This window comes from Lycorma delicatula, chromosome 13 (genome assembly GCF_047948215.1).
Source record: "Lycorma delicatula isolate Av1 chromosome 13, ASM4794821v1, whole genome shotgun sequence".
NCBI classification, from domain to species: Eukaryota; Metazoa; Arthropoda; class Insecta; order Hemiptera; family Fulgoridae; genus Lycorma; species Lycorma delicatula.
In genome coordinates, this window is record NC_134467.1 from 5,280,114 (window position 1) to 5,305,017 (window position 24,904).

General features: G+C 29.9%; 2 protein-coding genes across 4 annotated transcripts in view; both read right to left on the reverse strand.

Annotated features, from left to right (window-relative positions):
- Positions 1-2,525: 2,525 nt before the first annotated feature.
- LOC142333660 (uncharacterized) overlaps positions 2,526-24,904 on the reverse strand; it is a 240,648-nt gene continuing 218,269 nt past the window's right edge. The window contains exon 5 of one of the 2 annotated variants that reach the window (XM_075381056.1): positions 2,526-3,040. In XM_075381056.1, coding sequence (XP_075237171.1) covers positions 2,837-3,040 — 204 coding nt within the window. In that variant the 3' untranslated portion in view covers positions 2,526-2,836. The remainder of the gene's footprint in view (positions 3,041-24,904) is intronic. The other variant, XM_075381055.1, reaches the window with a different exon arrangement.
- The window catches only part of LOC142333659 (uncharacterized), a 30,081-nt gene continuing 21,783 nt past the window's right edge, over positions 16,607-24,904 (reverse strand). For both annotated transcript variants that reach the window (XR_012758649.1, XM_075381053.1), the window contains one exon: positions 16,607-16,793. Coding sequence is in view for 1 of the 2 variants with exons in the window: in XM_075381053.1 (XP_075237168.1) it covers positions 16,779-16,793 (15 nt within the window). In the remaining variant the exon portion in view is untranslated. The remainder of the gene's footprint in view (positions 16,794-24,904) is intronic.

The following is a 24,904-nucleotide window of genomic DNA, read 5'->3' on the forward strand; positions in this document are numbered from 1 at the left end:
AAGTTAATGTGTTTCTTTAAATAAAATTTACATCTGAATCTTTCATCGCAACATTCACAAACCGATTTCTTTCCTTTCTGAATAGGTAACTTGTTTTTACTACTTATATTTTCGACTTCTGTTGTTACATCACCATATGCACACTTACATTCACTGAAATTTTTTTTTATAATTCCATCACGCATAAAATTATTTATGGATCTCTTGCAACGCTTGGTACTTCTCTTGATAGTAACCTGTAAAATTAAAAATAATTGATAATTACAATCGCAAATCAAAGGGTCAAACCAAAAGTCAATGTCTGATTATGATGGAACAATAATGGTATCATCATGTTTTTTCATGGAGCTCGCTGTTACAAGGCACACGTACCTCGACATGTTTGAAAACTTTGCTGTTCCTCAGATTCCTGCAGGGGCCACATTTTGGGAATCACTGTATCAGAGAATAATAATATATATTTATAATAAATAAAATAAAACTACCACTTACTGCTTGTTTTTTTTTTAAATTCTTAAAATTCATCAATGTATTAAAAACCTCTTAAAAAAGACATGTTGAAAAAAGAAGGCTGTGTTCCTCCTTAGCCAGATCGTTAAAGATTATGAAACTCAGATTTTTAACAATCAGACTAAGGACTAACATCTTTCCTTTATTAAATTTTATTTATTTTTAAAAGGTTTATAATACATCTGATGAAATGGATGCACTGCAAAAGTGCTAATATGTAAACATAGATATATATATATATATATATATTTGCATACATTATCTGTCGTGTATGTTATTAATCTAATCTACTGTTGTCAACTGTTATTTTTACACAGACTTGTATATTAGGTCGTGGATACCAGTGTTCTTTGGTGGTTGGATTTCAATTAACCACAGACCTCAAGAATGGTCGAACTGAGACTGTACAAGACTACTCTTCATTTACAGTCGTACATATCATCCTCATTCATCCTCTGAAGTATTATCTGAATGGTAATTACTGGAGGCTAAACAGGAACAACAACATTAAGGATGTCCCTATTGCAAACATCCTGTCCATTTTATATATTTTAAATCGATGAGGACAGCGATGTGTATTTGTACGGACATCAGGAAATGTTGGCATTGCAGGAAATGAAAGCGCAGTGCCAGAACAGCAACAGTCTGTGATAACTTGGATATATTTCCTGTACGAGTGGCCAATGTTAAAAATTGTCTAATACTATAAGAAACAGGTAGAATAATAAATGGAGAAGATTAAATACAAAACTAAATGCAGTTAAAAAGTTTTCATATAAATGGAAGAGTGACGTGAAGTAAAACTCGCCGAGAACAAGAGGTGGTGACCAGACTTACAATTGGTCAAACACGAATAAGAAATTTATATTTGTTAACCGGTGAAGAAAGACCAATGTGCAGTGTTTGTAATAAAGCACTTATAGTCAAGCATCTAATTGAAGAGTATACCATATATGAGGACCTCAGTAAAGGGTTCAGTTTAAGAAATAATTTTGCTGCTGATTTGGAAGATGAAATGAAGAGAAGAAAAAATAGTTGCGTATCTGCACGCCAGTGGACTAATAACAAGTCAATAAGCTGTGTTGAGGAATCTCTAAGTGAAGTAGTTTAATTCTATAGATAAAAAAAGGGTGTCCTGAAGCGTGACATGTATAGGGTCCTCTTGCCTAGGACACTCAGGCTCGCCTGCATGCATGAGTGGAGGAGTCGGGAGTCAGGACATATCCAAAGATGGCACGGGGGACCCTTGAGGGTGGACAGAGAGTACAGGGCAAAAGGCATGCCTGGAGCCAGGTAGGTCAGGACCGGAAAGAGCAGCCTCCCCACCAAGGGGTTCTTTGGCCGTCCTGAACAGGTGGTAAAATTGCTCCTATGATACAGGGGAACTCTGATGGATTAAGTTCTACGAGACAATTTATGGGGGGGCAATCAACCCCCACGGCATCCTGCAGCAACTCATGTAATGCTTAATGGCAGTTCCAGTTAGCCCAGGAGTGCTTATAAAGAAAAAAGAATTTAGATTGGTATGGTGAAGACATATTTTTTCATTTTTATTTTGTGTTTTATTTACTTTTGCATTTTAATATCGGGTTTCTTTAATATCGGGGTTACACCCTGTAAGTGTTCTTAGTGTCTTTAATATATGTGAGTGCCTTTAATGTTTTGTGTTGTTTTTTTGGTGTTTTTAAATAAAATGTAAGGGCCCTTTAGACCCTGACGTTTGATGAACCTGATGGTGATTTAAACCTTATTTTAAAGTGTGACAAGAGCTGATTACCGTTGAAGTCGATGCCCATATAACAAAAAAATGTTGATGAAAATAATAATAATAATAATGAAAATTTGGGGCTAATGACCATAGCAGTTGATGACTAAAAGATATTAGTGGGGCACCAATTTTCCAGATGTCCAACTAACTGCACTGCTTGAATCCAGACTAGACAACTTAAAAAAAACTAATACATTATTTGAAAAATTTAAACACTATTCAAATTAATCTTCGCTGCAATACAAATTTTTTTTATTTATGTTAATTTCACAGAAATTTTAATTTAATTTTTTCGAAGTCATTTAGCAAAAATATATGTGTTTTGGCCTTTGTAAAACTAATTATAAAAGCAAATGTCTACACACTATTTTCTTTAACCATATTACTGAACCTCTTTTTTCTTACATGGTACATATGTTCCAAATTTCTTTTTAATTTTACTAAAATACATTTAATTTTTTTTTTATGTATTTTTTATTTACTTAGTATCTTACCCATTAAACAGAATGATATGTGCAGTGTATCTATGATAAAACTTTTTTAAATTGTCCTTTTCAATTATCCAGATTTGGCCTTGCAAAGATCCATCTGGATAATTGGTGTACCACTGCACGCAAAATCTAACACTCTTACCATTTCATTATCAACTTTTAAATTTTCTGATTTAACTAAGTCGGTATCTTCAATTGCTAAGAGATCTTTTTCTATATCACCAATACTAATATCAAGCAGTTCCTCTTCCAGTTGCAGTAAATCTGCTTGCTGTAATAAAAAGCAAATATGAATGCTACAAAGTAAATGTGATTTTTTTGTATAATTTATAAAATAAAAATAATTGTATCTCTTAATTCGCTTAACACGCTTAAATAGTGCAGTCACAGTTAAACTGTTACTAATATTATTAGGCGACTTTAATATGCCAGGTTTTGCTAAATGTTATCAAAAAATACTGCTATTCACCTTTCAGATTTTTCTAAAAATTAACAATCAAATAATTTGTTAAAACTCTTGCGGTAATTCTCATGATTTTGTTTTTTCTAATCTTACAGACATTGGTGTTAACATTGCTTATGGTGAAATTATTTATCATAATAAACATCATTTATCTTAAGGATAACGTTACCTACAATTTTGAATTCTAATCTCATAACTCTTAAATTCTTACTCTCTAGATATAAAAATATTAATTTTATAACATTCAGCATTTACTGAATGAGAGTTTGATTGTAAATAGTATTTATTTATTTTTTGTACTGCCACGTATATATCAAAGAAATTTAAAGAATATACATTTCATGAAATTAATTAATTAATTTCAAATCCGCTCCTTGTTATTTTATTACTAAGATAATAGATAAAATATTCGGATGAAAAATCAATTTACCTAATAAGTATATTATAAAAAATGTATATTATACAAATTAAATAGTTTTAATAGTAAATGAAAGTACAAGACATAACTAACATGTACCCTAGTATCCGTATAGATCAAACTATATGTATAATAAGAAATATACTGAAAATTAATAAAGACCCTGAAATTTATAGATAATATTATAAACATCATTAGAAATATATGTAAACAAAATTATTTTGGGTTTAACAACAAATTTTTACATACACGATAATACTTTACCCATGGGATTTCCATCGTTGGCCGTTATGGCCAAAATTTATTTACAGAATTTGAGAGTAGAATAGTATATGGTATTACCCACATTTATAAAATTTGATCACGGGTTTGATATGTGGATGGTATTTATATTTTGGTACTCTATGAACCTATTATAAATAATAAACAATTAATAATTTTAAAAAACTTTATTCTTATCATAACAATTTAAAATTTACATTCGAAACTGACAAATACAGAGAAATATTTTTTTTTAGATGTTGACATAGAAATTAGTAAAAGTAATAAAATTATAACATGTATATAGGAAACCAACAACTAATAAAATAACTATTAACACAAATTGAAATCATCCTTGGGCGCACAAAATTAATAATAAATTTACAAACATGATAAATAGAGCAATACATTACACACATAATAATAAAAAAAAAAATAGATTAAAGTTATTACAATAAAAAATGGATATAACATGTCATTAATTGATAATAGTTATAAAAAGCAAAATTTAAAATCTAATAATAAAACAATGTTGATACCTATAAATAATAAAAGTGTTGATGAAAATATTTGTGTAATTTTCAGTCATATATTTCCAACTGTTTGTATCTGTGGATGTGAATGTACGTAAATAACAGAGTTGTTTACTATTACCTAACTTTAGTAATTTTTTACGCGAGTAAATGATATTCATGTTATTATTTTTATTATTTACTAGCGTTTTAAAATATTACCGATATAAAAATTAGACATTGTAAATGATAATTATTAGTTCCACAACCTGTTCATTACGTGTAAATGACAGAGATATAATTGAACTTTTAAATGATTTAGTTGATAGGAATTCAGACAGTTACTCTCATCATTTTCTTGGGGATATTACTGACAATGAGCATGATGAGGAACAGGATTTACAGCCTTCCTGTTCCTGTTCTAGGTAAATCACCTCGAATATCTGTTGCTAAAAAAAAAGACAAAACATTGGGCTTAGAACAGCTGATGTATGATGTTACTTCATTCTGTTTTAAAATAAAAAGGGCACACTTTAGCATTAAGAAATATGTTCTTTCAGAATAAGAAACTTGTAATATATATATATATATAACTTGATAGTTTATGTCGGTGCAGACACAGTAATTGTAAAAACCCTTATCATGGCTATACCACTAATATTGTCGTGACTCTTTTAGAAACTAGTAAACCTGTTAGAGAAAGGTTACTGTTACTTACACTGGCAACGGTTCCAAACACTGTCAATGATTATATTTTTATGGATGGAATTGAAGGCATGGATATCAAATGCTGAACGCATACCCACTCGAAAGAAAATGACAAAAAATGATATAAAAGCAGTTTCGTCAACTTTTAAATATCATTATATTTAATGCTCGTGTCTTACATAAGAAAAGTGGTGGCTAGTACAATCCCCTTCAAATCAGAGAGCAAATTGTTGAAATTCATAATAAAGTCATTCCCAAACAAGGTACAAGCCCTCTGTAGAAGATGATCCTTTCATTCTCTGTGTAATGACATTTCCAGTCATATTCCAGATACAGAAAAAACAAATACAAAACAAGAAGATGTTTGTATTACAAATGCGTACAAAAGGAATTGCAATATTCCTTAAAAATTAAAACTTAAAAAACTTAAAAATTCATTTAAAAAAAGAATTATTTATAAATAGTTTTAAATTGAAATATAGTAACAGCTCTGTGAACTGGCAAATGTGAATGTATGTTGTGTGATTGTGATCCAATTGCCTAAATTTATAAATATACATAAAATATTTTCATAAAAAATTATTTATTAGCAGTTTTTAGGGTAAGTGTTTATTTTTACCGTATAAGAATGAATGAAGTAACATTATTTCCCTTGTACAAAATATAAAATAAAAAAGAAGTATTACAATATATAATTAGTAAACATAATACCTGCAAAGGATAACCTGTGCGCATGCATGTGACAATTTATATAATATTTCTAAAAAGGGAATATAAATATTAAAACTATTTTTAAATAAACAGTAGTAACTAAAGGTTTCTACAAAATAAGTGAAAGTTCTTATAAACAAAAAAATGAATCGTTAAAGACAGAGATCAATTAAAATGTAAACTTACTATCTTAGAAAATGACAAAACAATAAAAGTAATTGAACATAATACTACAACAAACGAACATTCGTACTAGTGCACTCAAATTCAATATTCTAGATTTAGTAATATCAAAAAGATACAAGAATATGAAGATGATGTAAATAATGTTTATATTGTAGTACACTATTATGCTTTGTATATTGTATAAATTGGAGTGAAATTAATATTGTGTTATCTGTTATGGTATTTTGTACAAATAATACATAAAAATGCTAAATAATCTTAGTATTAATATTACGACTATAATTGTAATTATAGATTTACCCTTAATATGTTTGCCTTCCTTAGTTTTGATTAGATCTGTTACCAGATTTTATACAAAAAACCAAAATATTATTAAGATTGGATTAAAAAATTAACTAATTATGTATAATTTACACAGGATGACAACACGTTTAAAATAGTAATTCATATACACTATTTGTCATTATCCACTCATCTATTTCATTAACAGGTTTTTTTGTTCACTCTGCTATACATCAATTTATCAGGAATAAGATTCATTAGTTTAGAAGAAATGTATATGAAATGTCTTCTGAAGACATTCTTTTTTTATGGTGAGAAAAATATACATAGGAGATGCATATTTACATCCTTCAATCATCATCATCATGTCAACTTAGTTCACCATTGCCCAATTAGATGATTATGATTATGTGTGTGACATGCAAACAAAAGGTACTATTGTACAGACTCAGACCAACCATTCCTGAAATGTGTAGTTGGGGTTCACTCAAAGTACACCATTTTTAAATTTATATAAAAGGAAGTAACTTTTATTTTACTAGGATTTGAACCTGAGAACCTTCAACTTCAAAAATAACTGTTAAACAACTGATTTGCAACAAATTAACCACTAGACCAGCCTGGTGAGCTATATATATATAACAAAAAAAATAACCACAAACACAGCAACAGAAACCTAAAAAACGAATTCTAAAATTCAATTCGACTTTGAACAGATCCTGCATCATTAGTCAGAGCAAAATTCCAAAATTACATCAAACAAAAAAAAAATTGAGAAAATATAAGCCCTAATAATGGCAAAACTTGAACAACAACTGGAATGATTATCATTCCAGTTGGCCTCAAGTTATGTTGTTCAAGTTTTGTCGTTATTAGGGTTTATGTTTTCTAAATTATAGTTTTTATTTATTTATTTTTTGTTTTTGTTTGATGTATTTTTGGAATTTTGTACAGACTGATAATGCAGGAAGCTACTAAAGTCAACTTTTGGCGTTAGTTTTTAGGTTTCTGTTATTGTGTTTGGTGATTTTTGTTTTTATTATTTGAGGTAATTTGACACAGTGGTCACCATGCTGATGATTAATTAAAATAATAGTAATAATGATGATGAAAACAATAACAATAACAATAATGGTAATAATAATGAAAATTTAGGGCTAATATGACCATTGCAGTCTATGACTAAAAGATATAAGTGGGACAGCAATTTTCCAGATGTCCAACTAACAGCACTGCTTAAATCCACCACACAACTTAAAAAAACTAATGCATTATTTGAAAAATTTAAAGACTATTCAAATAGATCTTCGCTTCAATAGGAATTGTTTTTATAGATTATAATTTTACCGGATTTTTTAATTTATTTTCTTTCAATTCATTTAGCAAAAACATATATGTATTTTAGTCTTTATAAAACTAATTATAAAATCAAATATCTACAGTGTATTTTTTTAACCGTATTACTGAACCTCTTTTTTCTTACATAGTACATATGTTCCGAATTTCTTTTTAATTTTATTAAAATACATTTATTTATTTTTTACATATTTTTTTTTTACTTAGTGCCTTACCCACTAAACATTAGAATGATATGTGCAGTTATATAACATTTTTTAAATTATCTTTTCAATTATCCAGATTTGGCCTTGCAAGGTCCATCTGGATAATCGGTGTTCCACTGTATGCAAAATCTAACACTCTTATCACTTCATTTTCAACTTTTAAATTTTCTGATTTAACTAAGTTGGTCTCTTCAATTGCTAAGGAATCTTTTTTGACATCACCAGTCATAATGTCAAGCGGTTCCTCTTTCGGTTGTACTTAATTTATTTTCTGTAATAAAAAACAAAGAACAAAGTAAATATGTTTATGATTTATTGTACAATTTATAAAACAAAAATAATTTGTATCTCTAATTCACTTACAACATTAACAGTGCAGTCACAGTCAAATTATTATTATTAGGTAACTTTAATCGGCCAGGTTTTATATGGGAAAACTTAGAAAATGTTTCTTATACCAAATTTTATCATTCTAATTTAAATATTGAAAATGCTGCTACTTTCCTTATATACAGATTTTTCTACAAATTGTAATCTTTTACAATCAAATAATTTGTTAAGTTGTTGCGGTAATTCTCCTGATTCAGTCTTTTCTAATCTTACACACATTAGTGTTAATATTGTTTATGGTGAAATTTTTCATAGCGATAAATATAATATACCTTTAGAGATAATGTTACCTACTAAAATTTTGAATTCCAATCTGATGTCTGATAAATACATACCAGATTATAAAAACATAAATTTTCTAAGATTCAACATTTAATGAATGAGAGTTTGATTCTAAATAATATTTATTTACTTTTTATTCGCCACATAAGCTTGAAGCTTGTGTGTAGAACACGAAAATGCAATTTTGTAACATAAGAAAAATATCATGCCTGACTGGAATTTGATATTGATCATGATATAGAAAGTTTTTCTGAGTAATTGTAACTATGTATTACATGGGTCACTATGAAAGAAGTGTTTAAACTATTGCACCTCAGTAAAAAAACAAAAATAACTGCAATTATTTTTGCGCTAATTAGATTCGACCGGTTTTAGTTACTGTCATTTGTTTGAAAATTAGGGGCATGAAAAGCTGATTTTTTTCAATTTTTTTTTTGAGGCCATCACTTTGAATTGCTCTACAATCCAAACCAAGAGATACAAATTTTATACTTTTGGAAATAGATTAAATGATTGTTTCTCAATAATTTGAATTAAGATTTAGCCCACAACTATTACTATTTAAGCCTTCAAGTTGTTCAATAAAAAAACATCACATTTTGGTTAACATTAGGTGTAGTAAAAATAAATTTCCATTAATATCATGTATTAATTTTGTAGAATATTTATTTGTAGAGTTGAATTAATAAACATTCACGTTTTATGGTGAGGATCATAATAATCGATTTAAAATTGTGGCAATATATGAAGGACTGAAGAAGCAGTCTCAGTGAGCAGTTGTCTCAACACTGATTACAGTACATTAATATATCATTAATTATATATTAATATGTCATTATATATTAGTATAAATTAATTGCAATGCCAGCGTTCAGTCTGATGAGTTCATTAAGCCCTTATATTTTATTTCCATATGTTCAGTTCATACTGCTTTGTTAGCAAAATTATTTAACGGTGCCACATTAATTAGCTTTTTTTTAAATGTACATTAATGCACATAAAAGTACATTAATTAGCATTTTTTTATCAGGTTATAAGTTAAAGTTTTTTTTTTTGTAATTTTTCTGTAAATATCTTAAGTTTAATATGAATGAGATGGAAACACCATTTCCCAATCAACATGGCTGTACAATTAAGGGTGGTTCCAGAATGTAATCTACAGTGAATATAAATTTCTTCAAAAGCTATCTGACTTTGAATTCCATAGCACGATTTACTTTTATGAAGTTCATGAACTCACTGCTAAAACGTGCGGCATTAGTTGGAGGTCACTACAAAGGATATGTAGGACAGCTAAGGGGTGCGATAGTAATGACAGTAGCGTTCAGTTTGAAATGCCAGAGAAAAATAGGACACAGAATGCAAATCTGTTAGTGAACGATTTCAACTATCATGTATTGCGCACACAATCATATATCAGTAACTACCCGTACCATTCAGAATGAAATCCCTACCATTAAGAAGTTCAAAGATGAAATACGGTAAAAACTGGATATAAATCTATCATCTATGACCGTTTATAATATTATAAAAAACACTGGTTTTTGTTATAAAAAAACTGAAGATGGTCAACGTTTCTTGATGGAATAAATTGATATTGCATTAAAAAGAATTTAATTTTTAAACACATTTTACAAATTAAAAGATCATGTGATTATCAACGTATATTTTACACAGATGAGACGTGGGTTAATGAAAATCATTCCCATAAATATATATAGCAAGATTCAAAGAAAAATAAGATACTAAAATTAAAATCCTCATCAGAAAGGCAGTCGTTTAATAGTAGTCGTGTAGGTTCGGCTAAAACAGGGTTCATTAAAGAACGTATTAGCAGTAAATTCTTCTGATTATCATTCAAAAATGAATAGGAAGTTTCAATATTTGGTTTACAAATAAGTTTTTGAATTACTTACAAGAAGGGAATGTAATAATAATAATAATAATAATAGATAACACAACTTATCACCCTTTTGCAGTAAATAAAGTTACCACCAACAGCTGGAGGAAAGCTGAAATCCAACAGTAGCTTCACAAAAAAGCTTTATTACTTTATTACTTAATATTATCCATGTATATTAACCATGTATAAAGTAATCTGATAAAACTGTGTGAAAGGCAATATTAAACCATGCCTACATGTAGCTGATTATTATAGCAACAAACAGGGCACACGCCAAGTATTGGTTGCGGCTGTACTTTTTGAACAAACTTTTCATACCTTTCCGACCTCAATTAAAAGTTTAATATTAAATACATTATAATCAAAATATCGTCATCTTATTCAAATTGTTTCAATGATTACAACGATGTGTTTTTTTCCATAAAATATTCACTGAAACTAAAGGCAGGCTGTCTCATAAAAAGCACTCTGCATGCTTACATAATATTAGCTTTGGGATAAATCCTAATTATAATTATTGAGAAACAATCGTTTAACCTACCTCCAAAAGCATCGGTACATCGGTTTTAATTTTACATCAATCAAAGTTGACATTGTGAGTTTTCCGCTTCTCACACCACACCCTAATTTTCAAACGAATGACTAACTAAAATCGGCCAAATCCAGTTGGCAAAAAAAAAACTGCAGTTTCCAATGATACCTTCATTTTTTGTGCGATTTTTTTTTTTAACTGAAATACAACAGTTTAAACACAAGTGCCATCTTTCATGGCAACCACTATAATAATATTGTTGAAAGTCAACCAAAACTACTTGCAAAAAAAAAAGTAATTTTGTAGTGAAATTATTATCACAATAACTAATAACAAAAAGTTCTGTAAGCTTCAAAAACAATATAGATCTACTTATTAAGAATTATTTAAGAACAAACTGTATGCAATACTCAGTCATAAAGAGTTGTTATTAAATTACACTGTTAAAAGTTGAGGATCTTTAATCTGATGCTTCCAAAGATTTTTTTAAATTTGTTAATAAAAATGACAACAGTAGATCTCCATCTTGTATTCTTTATGAAATGGGTATGGGCACTGATATTGTAGAACTTCGCTAAAAAATTTGGGAGTGTCTATATTAACAATGATTTTTCCTTAACTGAAATTACATTTAGTTGTAATGATAGCCGCAGTTAAACATTATTTTAACTCAAAATGATGTAAAGAGGCCATTTGACTTAATGCTAACTCTTTGACAAGCACAGAATATATTCATCCTCTTTTAGGGAAGAAATGCTCTGCCTTTTTTATACAGTTCTTAATTCTCTCTTCAATCATTCTTTAAATAGTCTTCTACATCCTAGTGTTACAAAAATTTGTTACATATGTCCATTATTTAAAAATGGTGACATTCAGATATCAATAATTACTGCCCTTGGCAAATACAATTTTTTGCAAAGATCTTAGGTAAGTTAATTTATAAGAAAAACACACTTACATAAAGAAATTTATATCGTTCTAGAACATCATGGTTTTTTAGAAGGTAAATCTACTTGAACAAACTTGTATGTACATACTGAAGATACTGTTGATGCACTAAATGATTGTAATTATCTTGATCCAATTTATACTGATTATCATTGTGTGTTTGATGTAGTTAATATCAAATTACCTATTTAAAAACTTGCTGCGTGTCAATTTAATAATATAAATTGTTGTCTTTGATACATTCACTTCGTACAGAATTCCCTACATTAAAATTGATAATTTTATCTCTAAGCCTATTTATGTTAGATGTGGAGTAAGGCAAAGCATGCATTTATTAGATTTTCCAATTTCTGTAGTATTTATATTCATACGCTATCACTTTTTTTTTTATTTTTCACAGATAATATGAAATTGTTTAAGCCTATTACAAAAGTAGTTTACATTCAATTACTTCCAACTGACTTGAACTTTGTGAAAAAATGATGCGACAAATAGTATTTCTTCTAACTTACAAAAATTAATTTCATATTCAATGTTGAAGGTTTGCAGATAATGACATAAATGTGAAACTGAATAATATAAAATAATACTGCAATACAAAAGATATCGTCTATTAAAAACTTGGCTGTATGTTTTGATAGCAAATTATCCTCCAGTGAATAAACTTGTTATACTGTATCTTCACTAAAAATGGTAAATTTCATCGAGATTTTCTCTACAAATTACAGAAATACTAACTCTGCAGAATTTTAGTCATACACTTATACAGTATTAAATTATGGTTCTGTTGTTTGGCGACCTTTTGCTGACTTGCAATTAAAACTACTAGAAAGACCACATAGAATCTTTCTTAGATATGCCGCCTATAAAATCTGTGATTCTATTTTCTTTAGCGATCATAGCTTTATTCGTATTTTTAATTTGTTAAAAATACCAAGAATTGAATCATCTCTGACGAGGACAGATTTAATATTTGCTAATAAAACTTTTAGTAATTACATTGACTCCCATAATTTATTGCAGCTTTTTGACTTGCATTTCCTAACTTACCTCTAACTTGCATTACCTATTACCTCTAACTTATGAATGATAATTTTGTTATGTATGTATGTTCTTTTTAATATGATTTTGTATTGATGGATTTTGTGGCTGTCTTCAATTAAGTAAATAAGTAGACTTTAAAATTTACCACAATTACCAAACTTTAAAAACTTACCAAATACCAATCACCCAGCTTTTTCTTTAGGGTAAAAATAGAAAATTAGGTCATAACAATAAAGACAATTGCAAAATTCCAGCAAGTACTTTGAAATATATTAAACTACCAAACACCAAGGTAAGATTTCAAATTTCAAAATCTAGCAACATGAACTGAAAAATCCAAAAAAAAAATTATATGAAAATGGATAAATCAGCCAGAAATTAAACAATGTAGAAGGTGATAGCTTGACTGCAACAGAATTACGAAAAGAATCATGAAAACAACGAAGTAAAAACTAAGAACTTGCTAGAAGAAATATGGAAAACTGAAAAAATTCTATAAGACCAGAAAATGCACTAACACATCCGCTACACAAATATGATGAAACAGAAGTAAATACCGACATAGGGATTTCCCCTCTTACCTTTGACAAATAAAATTCTTTGAAAAGCACTTCAAAATAGAATTGAATTAATCGTAGAATTAACATCTGGGAAAATACGAAAGATTCAGAAAAGTACGATCATGTGCAGAACAAATCTTGAACCTTAAAACAATAATAAGGGAAAAAATGACAAGGCATAAAAACTAAGTAATTGTCTTTGTTCAAAAAGGCATACAACTCAATCTATAGAACTACCTTAACATCCCTGAAAAATTTGGCGTGGATCCCAACAGAATTAACATTACTAAACAGACTATTCTAAACACAAAATCAGAAATAAAATTAAAATGAGCAGTGTCAGAAGAATTAGAAATTAAAACAGAAGAAAGACAAGGGAGTGGTTTAGCATCAATCCTTTTTCCTGTCCTAGAGAAAGTAATAAAAGAACAGGAAAAGGTGAAAAAAGTTGGAACGCAACTACATAAAACTGGGTCTGAAATTGAAAGGAATCGGAATTAACTGCCGAGCCTTTGCTGAAAATATTACAATTTTCTTGGAAAACCTCAAAAAGGCAGCAGAACAAGTAAACAACCTAAAATAATTTGCGAGGAAAATAAGTCTAAAAATTTCTTTGAAAAAGGCGGAATTCATGACCAACCAAGATTCCCCCAAGCCTCTAAACACAAAATGCGAAAAAATCAATAAAGATAACAAATTTAGATATATAGAAGAAATAATCTAAATTAATGATTTAGATAAAAAAGCCAATCAAACAAGAATGAGAAAAATAAAATTAGCCTACCAATTAACAAAGGATATTTTCATCAAAAAAAAATTTCAGTAGATGCCACAATCAGGTACTAAAATACAGTAACCAAGCCAGTGGACCTGTTTTCATCAAATGCATCTTAACTTTGAAATCGGTTAAAATAAATACAATACAAAAATAGTAAGTAAAAACTTGAAAGATTCTAGAATCAAAGGATACAAGAAAATGGATGCAAATAAGGACGTAATAAAAGACATTTACAAATACAATGAAACCAAGAAAACGTCAATTCCATCAGAAAAAGAAGAGCCAAATTTTTTTTCAGTCTCAAAAAAAACATTTTCAACCACATTTACAGAAAAAAGAATGGAAATAAACACATTTCAGTGGTTGTAAATGAAATTAAAATATTTATAGGGGGATAGTACAATACAGGACAATGTTCCAAAAACCAGTAAAGATTTCAAAGAAAGTAGAAAAAAGAAACATTTGGTCAGAAGGGAGAAGGCAAAAATAAAGCAAAATAATAAAGAACTGTTAGAAAACCAGGAAAGAAAATATGCAGAAGAATAAGAAATGAATGTAAAATATTACTTCATTCTCCAAAGCTGACTACAAAAAAAATTTTTAAAAACTTATTTACACGCCCATGTTTATTATTAGTTTCAGTCTTGTGATATAGTAAAAAAAAAACTTATCATTTCTGCTACATTATCCTGTTCAGTCTCAATTTAATAATTTTATTAGTAGGTAGACCTTCATTACTAAAAGTATTATTTAAAAACCCACTCATTATCAACAAAAAAAAACAAAAATTAATATAAATATCCATAATTAAAAAAAAAAATGTATATAAAATACTGTCGTTTACACCTCTTACAATTCCTTAATGATTAAGGAAGTTCTTTGTATATGTTTTATAGTGGATAAACTTGAATGAGGTTATATTTAATTCTGATGCAAGCTTTCTCAATGAAAAAGATAAGAACACATGAACAGGCGAATAAATAACACACTATAGCCATGTGCACCATATGAGGCTCATTAAATCTTTCTGCAAGGCCATTTGACATGGCCCTTGGCTCACTGATTCTTTGACTCATAGTAATGTAAGTGTGATTTTTATTTTTTAAATACATTTTCATTCATTTTTTTCTGTTATTGATGATAAGTTTTCTATTTGTTTTCATTTAGTTCCAGATCCAGTTTCTGCGTTTTGTTTTTTATTAAAGCTGAACTTCCTAAATTTCTATTTCACTTTAACAGATGTTATTTACATTCATTTCCTCATAAGTAAATTCTCTACAAATTGGAAATTTTTAATTGCTTACTGGTAAATTAACAAAGTTTTTATTTCAAACCTAATTCTAGTATTTCTAAGCATAACATTTTCATATTTTGATTTATTTTTAAATGGTTTCTAGTGATAATGCTGATTTTGGCACAGATTCTGATGGAAACCCTGAACACAGATCAAAATTTGACAAACCAGTTGTAAATCAAAAGACAAAAAATTAAGAGGTTTATAGCGAGTGATTCAGAGGAAAGTTATGATAGAACTATGAATCTGTCTGTCAGTAATTTCACTGAAATAAGTAGCGGCAGCAATATTTAGATATCTTCTATTCCTGGTCAAACTGAGAATATCTTGAAGTGTGCACCGTTGGAGCCTCCAATGTTTTCAACAATGCACTATACAATAACAATGAAGGAATTAATGAATCTAATGTAACTGCACTTAATAACAGAGATAAATATTTCATTAGAACCTACCAGTGAAAATCCAGTTATTTTCCCAATGCCTTTCCACTATTAGTTAATGATGAAATAACAGCAAAGGTACAAATGCCAACCCCCCCAAACAGTGTATTATGCACTTTCATCTATCATGCCATGCCATTTTCAATTTATTAGTCGATTAGAGACATTATGCAAAACAAAAGATTGAATTTGAAAAGAGAAAGATACCAACTGAGAATTATAAAAATGCTCTAGATTGAAAAAATAGAATCCACCTGATGTATTACACTGAAATTGTAAACCATACAGTATCACAGATATCATTTCTTCCACTCAAAAAACAAATATTTCTGTAATATAAATAAAACTGTTTTTTTAACAAAATGATACTAATATCAAAAAAGGTAAGACACACATTTCTATTTACAAAATCTGTTGTTAATTTAGGATTTTGTTTAAAAAAAATTCATGTTGAATATACATAAAACAATAGATATACAATAATAGTTAATAAACAATGTTTAAGCATTCCAAGCAAGAAAAAAAAAGAAAAATTTGTTACATATAAATGAAATTGAGCTGGTAAGAGTTATTGGCCTTAAACAAGTTAAGTTTCTAAATGTCTGTATAAACACCTAACACACTTCTTATATAGTAGTACAGTCTAGAAGAAGCAAGGTAGATCTTTGCACATACCACAGTAAAGAAACCGTGTAGTGTTTTTTCATGCTGATGACAGTTATTACAGGCCCTTCTTCAATGATCATTAGCCTAATAACAAAGTTAAATTCTTGATTTTAATTTAAATCAAGTGGAAAATTATCTTGAGATATACATTACACAGTAATGTATATGTATAAGATTATGGAGGTAGAAGAATTTTGTTATTTGGGAAGTAGAATTACTAAAGATGGATGAAGCAGGAGCGATATAAAATGCCGAATAGCACAAGCGAAACGAGCCTTCAGTAAGAAATATAATTTGTTTACATCAAAAATTAATTTAAATGTCAGGAAAAGATTTTTGAAAGTATATGATTGGAGTGTCGCTTTATATGGAAGTGAAACTTGGACGATCGGAGTATCTGAGAAGAAAAGATTAGAAGCTTTTGAAATGTGGTGCTATAGGAGAATGTTAAAAATCAGATGGGTGGATAAAGTGACAAATGAAGAGGTATTGCGGCAAATAGATGAAGAAAGAAGCATTTGGAAAAATATAGTTAAAAGAAGAGACAGACTTATAGGCCACATACTAAGGCATCCTGGAATAGTCGCTTTAATATTGGAAGGACAGGTAGAACGAAAAAATTGTGTAGTTGTGTAGGCAGGCCACGTTTGGAATATATAAAACAAATTGTTAGGGATGTAGGATGTAGAGGATATATTGAAATGAAACGACTAGCACTAGATAGGGAAACTTGGAGAGCTGCATCAAACCAGTCAAATGACTGAAGACAAAAAAAAAAAAATACATTACTGTAACAGGCAAATCTATATAGATGGACCAGTCAGTATATGTAAAGATAATTCTACAAAAATATGGGTTTAGCAACTGTAAACCTTAATCTTTCCAATTGAACTTGGCTGGGAATCTGGAAACTCTCCTCTAAACTCCAACGGTGAACAAATGATGATTGGAAGCTTAAATTATTTAGCTTCAGGCAAAATACCACACTTAAGCTTTGCCTTGAATATTGCATCTGGAGCACAGATTCATACAACAAAGGCCCATTTTAATTTGCTAAAAAGAGATTTATTATTTAATCCAAAGCCAACTCTCTTAATAGATAATCAGAATGCCATTAAACTTACAAATAAAGTGATGTTCCACAGAAAAACAAAACTAGATATTATGCGAGAAAGATGGTGAAAGAAGGAAGCATTTAATCTGCAAAACAGGTAAGAGATAGATTTACAAAAGGACTACAATCTGCTTAAAGGAATGAAAACACTCATGCGAATGAAAATTCAATGTGAATTATCAACTTCTGAGAACTTTAATAAGGTTAAAATATTAATATTTTCATACAATAATCATATGCTTTTTTTGTTTTATAAATTATTTATAATTCTTATTTTTGCGAGATGTTAATTTCTGACAATTTTTAAGAATCGATGATTTGGGAAATTATTAAGTAGGTGTATGTACTTAGTTGTGATAGTTTACTTGCTTTGTTCAGCGTCACAATAGTTCTTTGTAACCTATCTCCGTTTATTTTAGAGACTTCTACCCGACACTAATAAAAACGATTGACATTTATCATGAAACAGATCTGTTTTTCATTAATTGTAACATAACTGAAAGCTTCAACAGTCTGTTACAAACTATCAATTGTTCTTTTTTATTAGTATCGAAAGGTAACGGTTAAGAAAATAAGTATTATAATCTCCAATAAATATAGAGAAAATTACTAATTAAAAACGACTAATAATAAACCCAAGATATATGATTTTTTATTATGTTGCTAAGTAAACAATTTGACAAACTCAAATGAATTTTAATCCTAAGTTGAAGCCCACACTACCAATTCATCAATACAAAATCTCATTTATATTCTAGTAACTTATATTAGCATGGGATAAAATTATTTGCATAGTTACATAAACGAAAGTGAACACCAACAAATATATATATAATACTAATATCTATTAAATCACTCCGTAAAATGCTATACGACAAACTGCACAGACTATTAATCGATCAGTGATGCCAACAAATGCAATTGTATACTTCAGTATATACGATATCTTGTTATATTAATGGAAAATACGCAAATCACTAAATCCGTCCATAAATAAAACAAAAATTAAAACCTATAACCGACATTAAAAGAAAACCCTTGAAACACGCCCGATTACAGTATCATACAGCAGCAAGGTACACTGTCCAGGCTCTGTGATTCGTACGGAGAATTGTGATACTCCCGCAACTTTTGCGTTCCGTTCCTTTCCGTAATGGAAAAAAAATATATACATATATATTGTACAACATAGCGAGTTCATCACTAGACCAACTCGTGTGGCCGATTTTGATAATTTACTTTCCCGGTTGTATATATATATATATATATATATATATATATATATATACATATATACAAAGGTATATATATATATATATATATATATACCTTTCTTTTGTATATATGTACCTTTTATGTATTCCTTTATCCTTTATGTATTCTTTTGTATATGTACCTTTCTTTTGTTATCTCCAGACTGAATTGATCGATTTGAATGAATTTTGCAACGGTGATTTGTAAACAGGGTACGTTTCCCCCTAGAAAAATAAAAATGTACTTTGTAGGTTGCATACATCAAAATTTTATTCCAAGGGTAGATGTGGTGTATTCTTTCACATAATTTAATGCTCATTAGACAGCTAAAGTATTTCTGTACGATGTATTTGTTTTATTCAAACCTCCATAAAGGAATGATAACAAAAATAATCTTTGAGAATACATTTTGTATTTAACCTCATTCATTCATTTAACTCTTACGCGCTGAAACTGCACGAACGGTTGGTTAGCACTAACCTTCCAGTACGGAAGTCGACGGTTCAAGGTCTGGCAAAACAGATTATATTAATTTTAATATTAACAGCTCTTCGATACGGTTTCTTATCCTTCACACTGTTTTCGGGTCGTAATCAAGATATTCTGATGTAATATAAGCTATAGGTACATTAACGAGCGACAAGGTCACCCCGATTCCAAATCGAAAAATCTACTCAGGATAAATGGAGATTTTCAGAATATCGTACAAATCGATTATCGATAGTCTTTTGTACGATAATATTATTTTTTATCGGTTTTATATTATTAAAGAATATTACAAGTATTTCTGATAAAAATGAACCTATTTGTTTTACGTAATTCTGGTGAGGAATTTCCAGAAATAACTAAGTTAAACGCTCGACACATGTTACCTTAGAAATGAATGGGTCTTTCTTTTTCCTGTTTAGCCTTCGGTAATTACCGTTCAGATAATACTTCAGAGGATGATATGTACGAGTGCAAATGAAGTGTAGTCTTGTCAGTCTCAGTTCGATCGTTCCTGAGATGTGTGGTTAATTGAAACCCATTCCTCAAAGAACACCGGTATCCACGATCTAGTATTCAAATCCGTGTAAAAATAACCGACATAACTAGGACTTGAACGCTGGAACTATCGACTCCCAAATCTAATCTAATATTTACGGAGTTTTAATGGCTTGAAAAATAAACATGCCCGTCATTTTGTAATTTGCGAAGGTCAGGTTCATAATCACAAATTGGAAATGGTGAGTGAAGTGATCTCTGCGGCCATAGGGTAGGCCCCCTGGCTTTTTGGCCCCGGGAGCCCCTGAGTTGGCTCTGGGATTTGTCTGGGCTGATCTGAGCCCTGAGGGTCAGGTTCTGGCTAGACGGGCCAGCTAGTACTTAAATATTTGTGAAACACAGTAAAAGGCTATAAAACAGGTATTCATGTACTTTTATTTTATGGAAGGTAAGAAATAATTAGGGCAAATGAATTCGATGTGAAAATGAAAAATTCCATAATAAAGCGACAGAACGATCGGTTTTGTTAAGGAAACCAAGGTTAACTGCCTCTTACATTTTTCTTCATCTTACAAGAAATACAACAACAAGAGATCATGGAGAAAACTGAATAATGAATTAAGAAGAGCAACACAAAAAAGTAAAAAAGAAATGGTTTTGTGAGACCACTCACACGTAGAAAATTCAGGAAAACAGGCGGTATGAACTTATGTGCAAAATAGTAAAAAACAGCAACTTGGAATAAGTAGAGATACTGACGCTAAAGAAATTGCCAGTAAAAATAATAGTGTTGTAGTAAGAAGAAAAGATATTTGAAAGGTAGAATAACTGTATAAAGGAACAACACTGCTTAACAGGAAGCCAAATGATCTTCTTATAGAAGCTGGGTTAAAATTAAAAAACCTGAAGAAGAAGCAGCAAAACTTAAAATCGGAAGCTTTATCAACATCAACAGAACTGATCACAACAGAAGTCTTAAAGGAGGATTTCAGGAGATACAATATTACATAAATGAGATCTATAACAGTGGGATGTAGTCAAATTTTCTTACAACAATCACGATTCCATTTCCCAAGAAGCATGTTGTCGTTAAGTTTTAATCTTCTCTTCAACAGAAAGACCGAGTAAAAAAAAAAAATGAGGCACTACAGATGTGATTAGGCTAATCAAAACCATTAGTAATAGGTATATGGAAAGAAGTAAAGAAATAAGTATACAGTATCAAATAAGAAAACTAATGTAAATAATTAAAAGACAAAGAACAAATGTACAATCCAAATACACAAAATTAATTACAGAATTGCACCTGAATCGGAAATTGGTTATTAAAATAAAGGATGCTCAAATTTAGTTTAACCTAGGAAGAGGAATAAGCAAGGACGCTGCCTTTATTTATTATGTAGTTGAAGATATGATTCAAAGATGCTCTAGAAGATGACAGAATAAATCTAGGAGAAAGGAAAATAAATTGTAAAATGTTTACAGTGATTTTACAATTTTGTTTTGCAGATGAAGTACATAATATTCAAAATTAGAATACATTATTACAAAATAGAGTTGCAATGAATGTTAAGAAAACAAAAGTAATGAGGTTAGAAAGAAATAAGCCCATGAATAACTACAAAAAAAAAAGAAAAAAAAAAGTTGAACAAGTAAAACAAAACTGATAATGGAGATTAAATGAATAGATGGAAATGAGAAGAAATAAAGAAATTGTTTACAAGAATAGAAGCTTAATCAGAAAAAAAATTCAAAATAAGGGAGCTAGGACATATTCTGAAGGGAGAAGAATCTGTTAAAACAGAGTTTTTTTTTAAGTTCTCGATGTCTATAGCTTGAAGACCTTCCTATGTTTCCAACAAGCCATATCTTTTTAATAAGAGATATTGGTGTAAACATTAATGAAAGCATAAAATAGTAATAGTGAACATCTAGAAATACTTAGAATGAATACACATAACTGCTTAGTTAATACTGAAAAAATATCGAGGGTGATCAATTTTACATAAACCACAGGGAAATTCTTGATAACAATGATGCTGATTTTCAGTTTAATAAGTTTCTAGATGTTATATTAGGGCTCCCTCTATGAAACATGAGACCTTGCCGATGGGCAAGGTCTCATGCCCCCTCACCATCGTGAAGGGGTTTGAGTGCTCAGTGATACAGAGTAGCTGGACCAAAGGTGCAACCATATCGGAGAGGTATTTGTTGAGAGCCAGACTAAGAATGATTCCTGAAAGAGGGCAGCAGCTCTTCCAATAGTTGTTAAGGATGTAGGTCAGGACAAATCAAATGGCCATATCAACATCACTAAATCTTCTGAGTACTGTGCAGTTGAAAGCAATGGAAAACTGCAGCTGCATTTTCATATAACAAAGATGGAGACACCTTCCTTTGTAAAATACTCTGGAGGTAAACTAGTCTCCGGTTTGGATCTCCGGGTGGGGAATGGTAAGAGAGGGGTCACCAGAAAATTAAAAAATAACACTCAACACTCTAAGAGTCGGAACATGGAATGTTAGAAATCTAAAAAAAGATCGGTAGGTTAGAAAATTTAAAGAAGGAAATGGATAGGATAAATGTAGATGAAGGAGGAATTAGCGAGGTTCAGTGGAAAGAGGAAAACGACTTTTGGTCAGGTGATTTTAGAATAATTAACTTAACTTCAAATAATGGTGAGGCAGAAGTAGCTTTTGTAATTAACAAGAAAATAGGGAAGAGAGTAGAGTATTTAAAAATTCATAGCGATAGAATCATTGTAATAAGGATAAAATAAAAACCTAAACCGACAATGATTGTTAACATCTAATGCCTACAAGCGCCAATGATGATGATGATGAGGTAGAGTGTATACGAAGAAATTGACAAAGCAATTAAACACATAAAAGGGGATGAAAATTTAATAATAGTTTGAGATTAGAATGCTAGTATTGGAAAAGGCAAGGAAGGAAATATAGTGGGTGAATACGGGCTGGGCAAAAGGAATGAAACGACTTACAGAGTTTTGCACAAACTATTATTTAGTAATTGCCAACAGCCAGTTTAAAAATCATAAAAGAAAAATATACACATGGAAAAAGCCTCATTATACTGCTCGGTATCCGGCAGATTATATTATGGTTAAGCAAAGATTTAGAAATCAACTCGTCGACTGCAAAACTTACCCTGGAGCAAACATTGATAGCAACCATAATTTAGTGTTAATGAAATGTAGATTTGGGTTTAGAATCCTGAAGAAAAGTGTCAGATGAATTGGTGGAATTTAGAGAAGCTTGCAGAAGAGGAGGTAAAGAAGATTTTTGAGGAGGACATCGAAAGAGGTCTGAGTAAAAACGGTAAGGTAGAAAATGTAGAAGAAGAATGGGAAAATGTTAAAAAGGAAATTCTTAAATCAGCGAAAGTGAACTTAGGCAGAACAAAGAGAACTGGTAGAAAACCTGATTTCAAACAACATATTGCAGCTGATGGATGAACATAGAAAATATAGGAATGCTAGTGATGAAAAAAGTAAATGGAACTATCGACAATTAAAAAATACTTTAAACAGGAAGTGCAAACTAGCGAAAGAAGAGTGGATTAAAGAAAACTGTTCAGAAGTGGAAAGAGAAATGATCATTGGTAAAATAGCCGGAGCATACAGGAAAGTTAAGGAAAATTTTAGAGTACATAAATTAAAATCTAATAATGTGTTAAACAAAGATGGTACACCGATTTATAGTACAAAAAGAAAAGTCAATAGGCAGATTGATGATGAAAGAAGTATTTGGAAAAATACAGTTAAAAGAAGAGACAAACTTATAGGCCACATGTTAAGGCATCTTGGGATAGTCGCTTTAATATTTGAGACAGGTAAAACAAAAAAAATTGTGCAGGCAACGTTTGAAATATGTAAAACAAATTGTTAGGGATGTAGGATGTAGGGGGTGTATACTGAAATGAAATGAAATGACTAGCACTAGACAGGGAATCTTGGAGAACTGCATCAAACCAGTCAAATGACTGGTTTATTAATCAATCAAAATCTGTTATTTATTTAAAAATAGATCAATTTATTTATTTTAAACCATGGATAAAGTTGGACTGTGCATTACCATTTCTCAGAGACAGGTTGTATAGGATATGGCATAAAATTCTCACAGCCACAAAACTAAGACGGAAAGTTTAAGAAAAAGATATATATGTAGATTATGGCAGCTAAAAAACATTTTAAAAATATAAGGGAATTACCTACAAAGAATCAGTAGAGAATTAAAAAACCAGTGTACTTCTATGCCTACTATTAAATAAACATACGTAAATGTTGTTTCTGCTGAAGGTAAAATTGCTATTTTTAATGAACGTGGTTCTTGTATCTAGTTTATTTATAATTTTTATTAATTTCCTACTTTCAAAAAAATAAATAAAGATAAATTTTATGGCAAAGCTACATCTTTTGCAGATGATACTACTCTAGTATATTCATAAGAATCTTGATAGGTTGCAAACTATAATGCAGAGTGATCTGGATAATTTCAACTTATTGGCTATCTTCACCTGATTATAATTTTGCAAAATGCTATTGAACAGGTAATGTGTGGTGCGACTAGGAAAACATTCTTTCACCTTTTTTTCAGTAAATACCTGTATTTTTCATTAATCTCTTTGTTTATACGGTCTTCTAACCTTTTACAAATGAAGTGGTAACAGCTACGGGTGAAAGCTATTATTATATAACTACGCAAACTTTAACAGAAAGTATTACTGTTCCAAAGCCTTACTGTACATTGTTTTAAACATCTTTATTTTTTTACACCTATGTTCTTTAAGCGCCTAATGGGTAGTGAAAGAAGTACCTGTAATT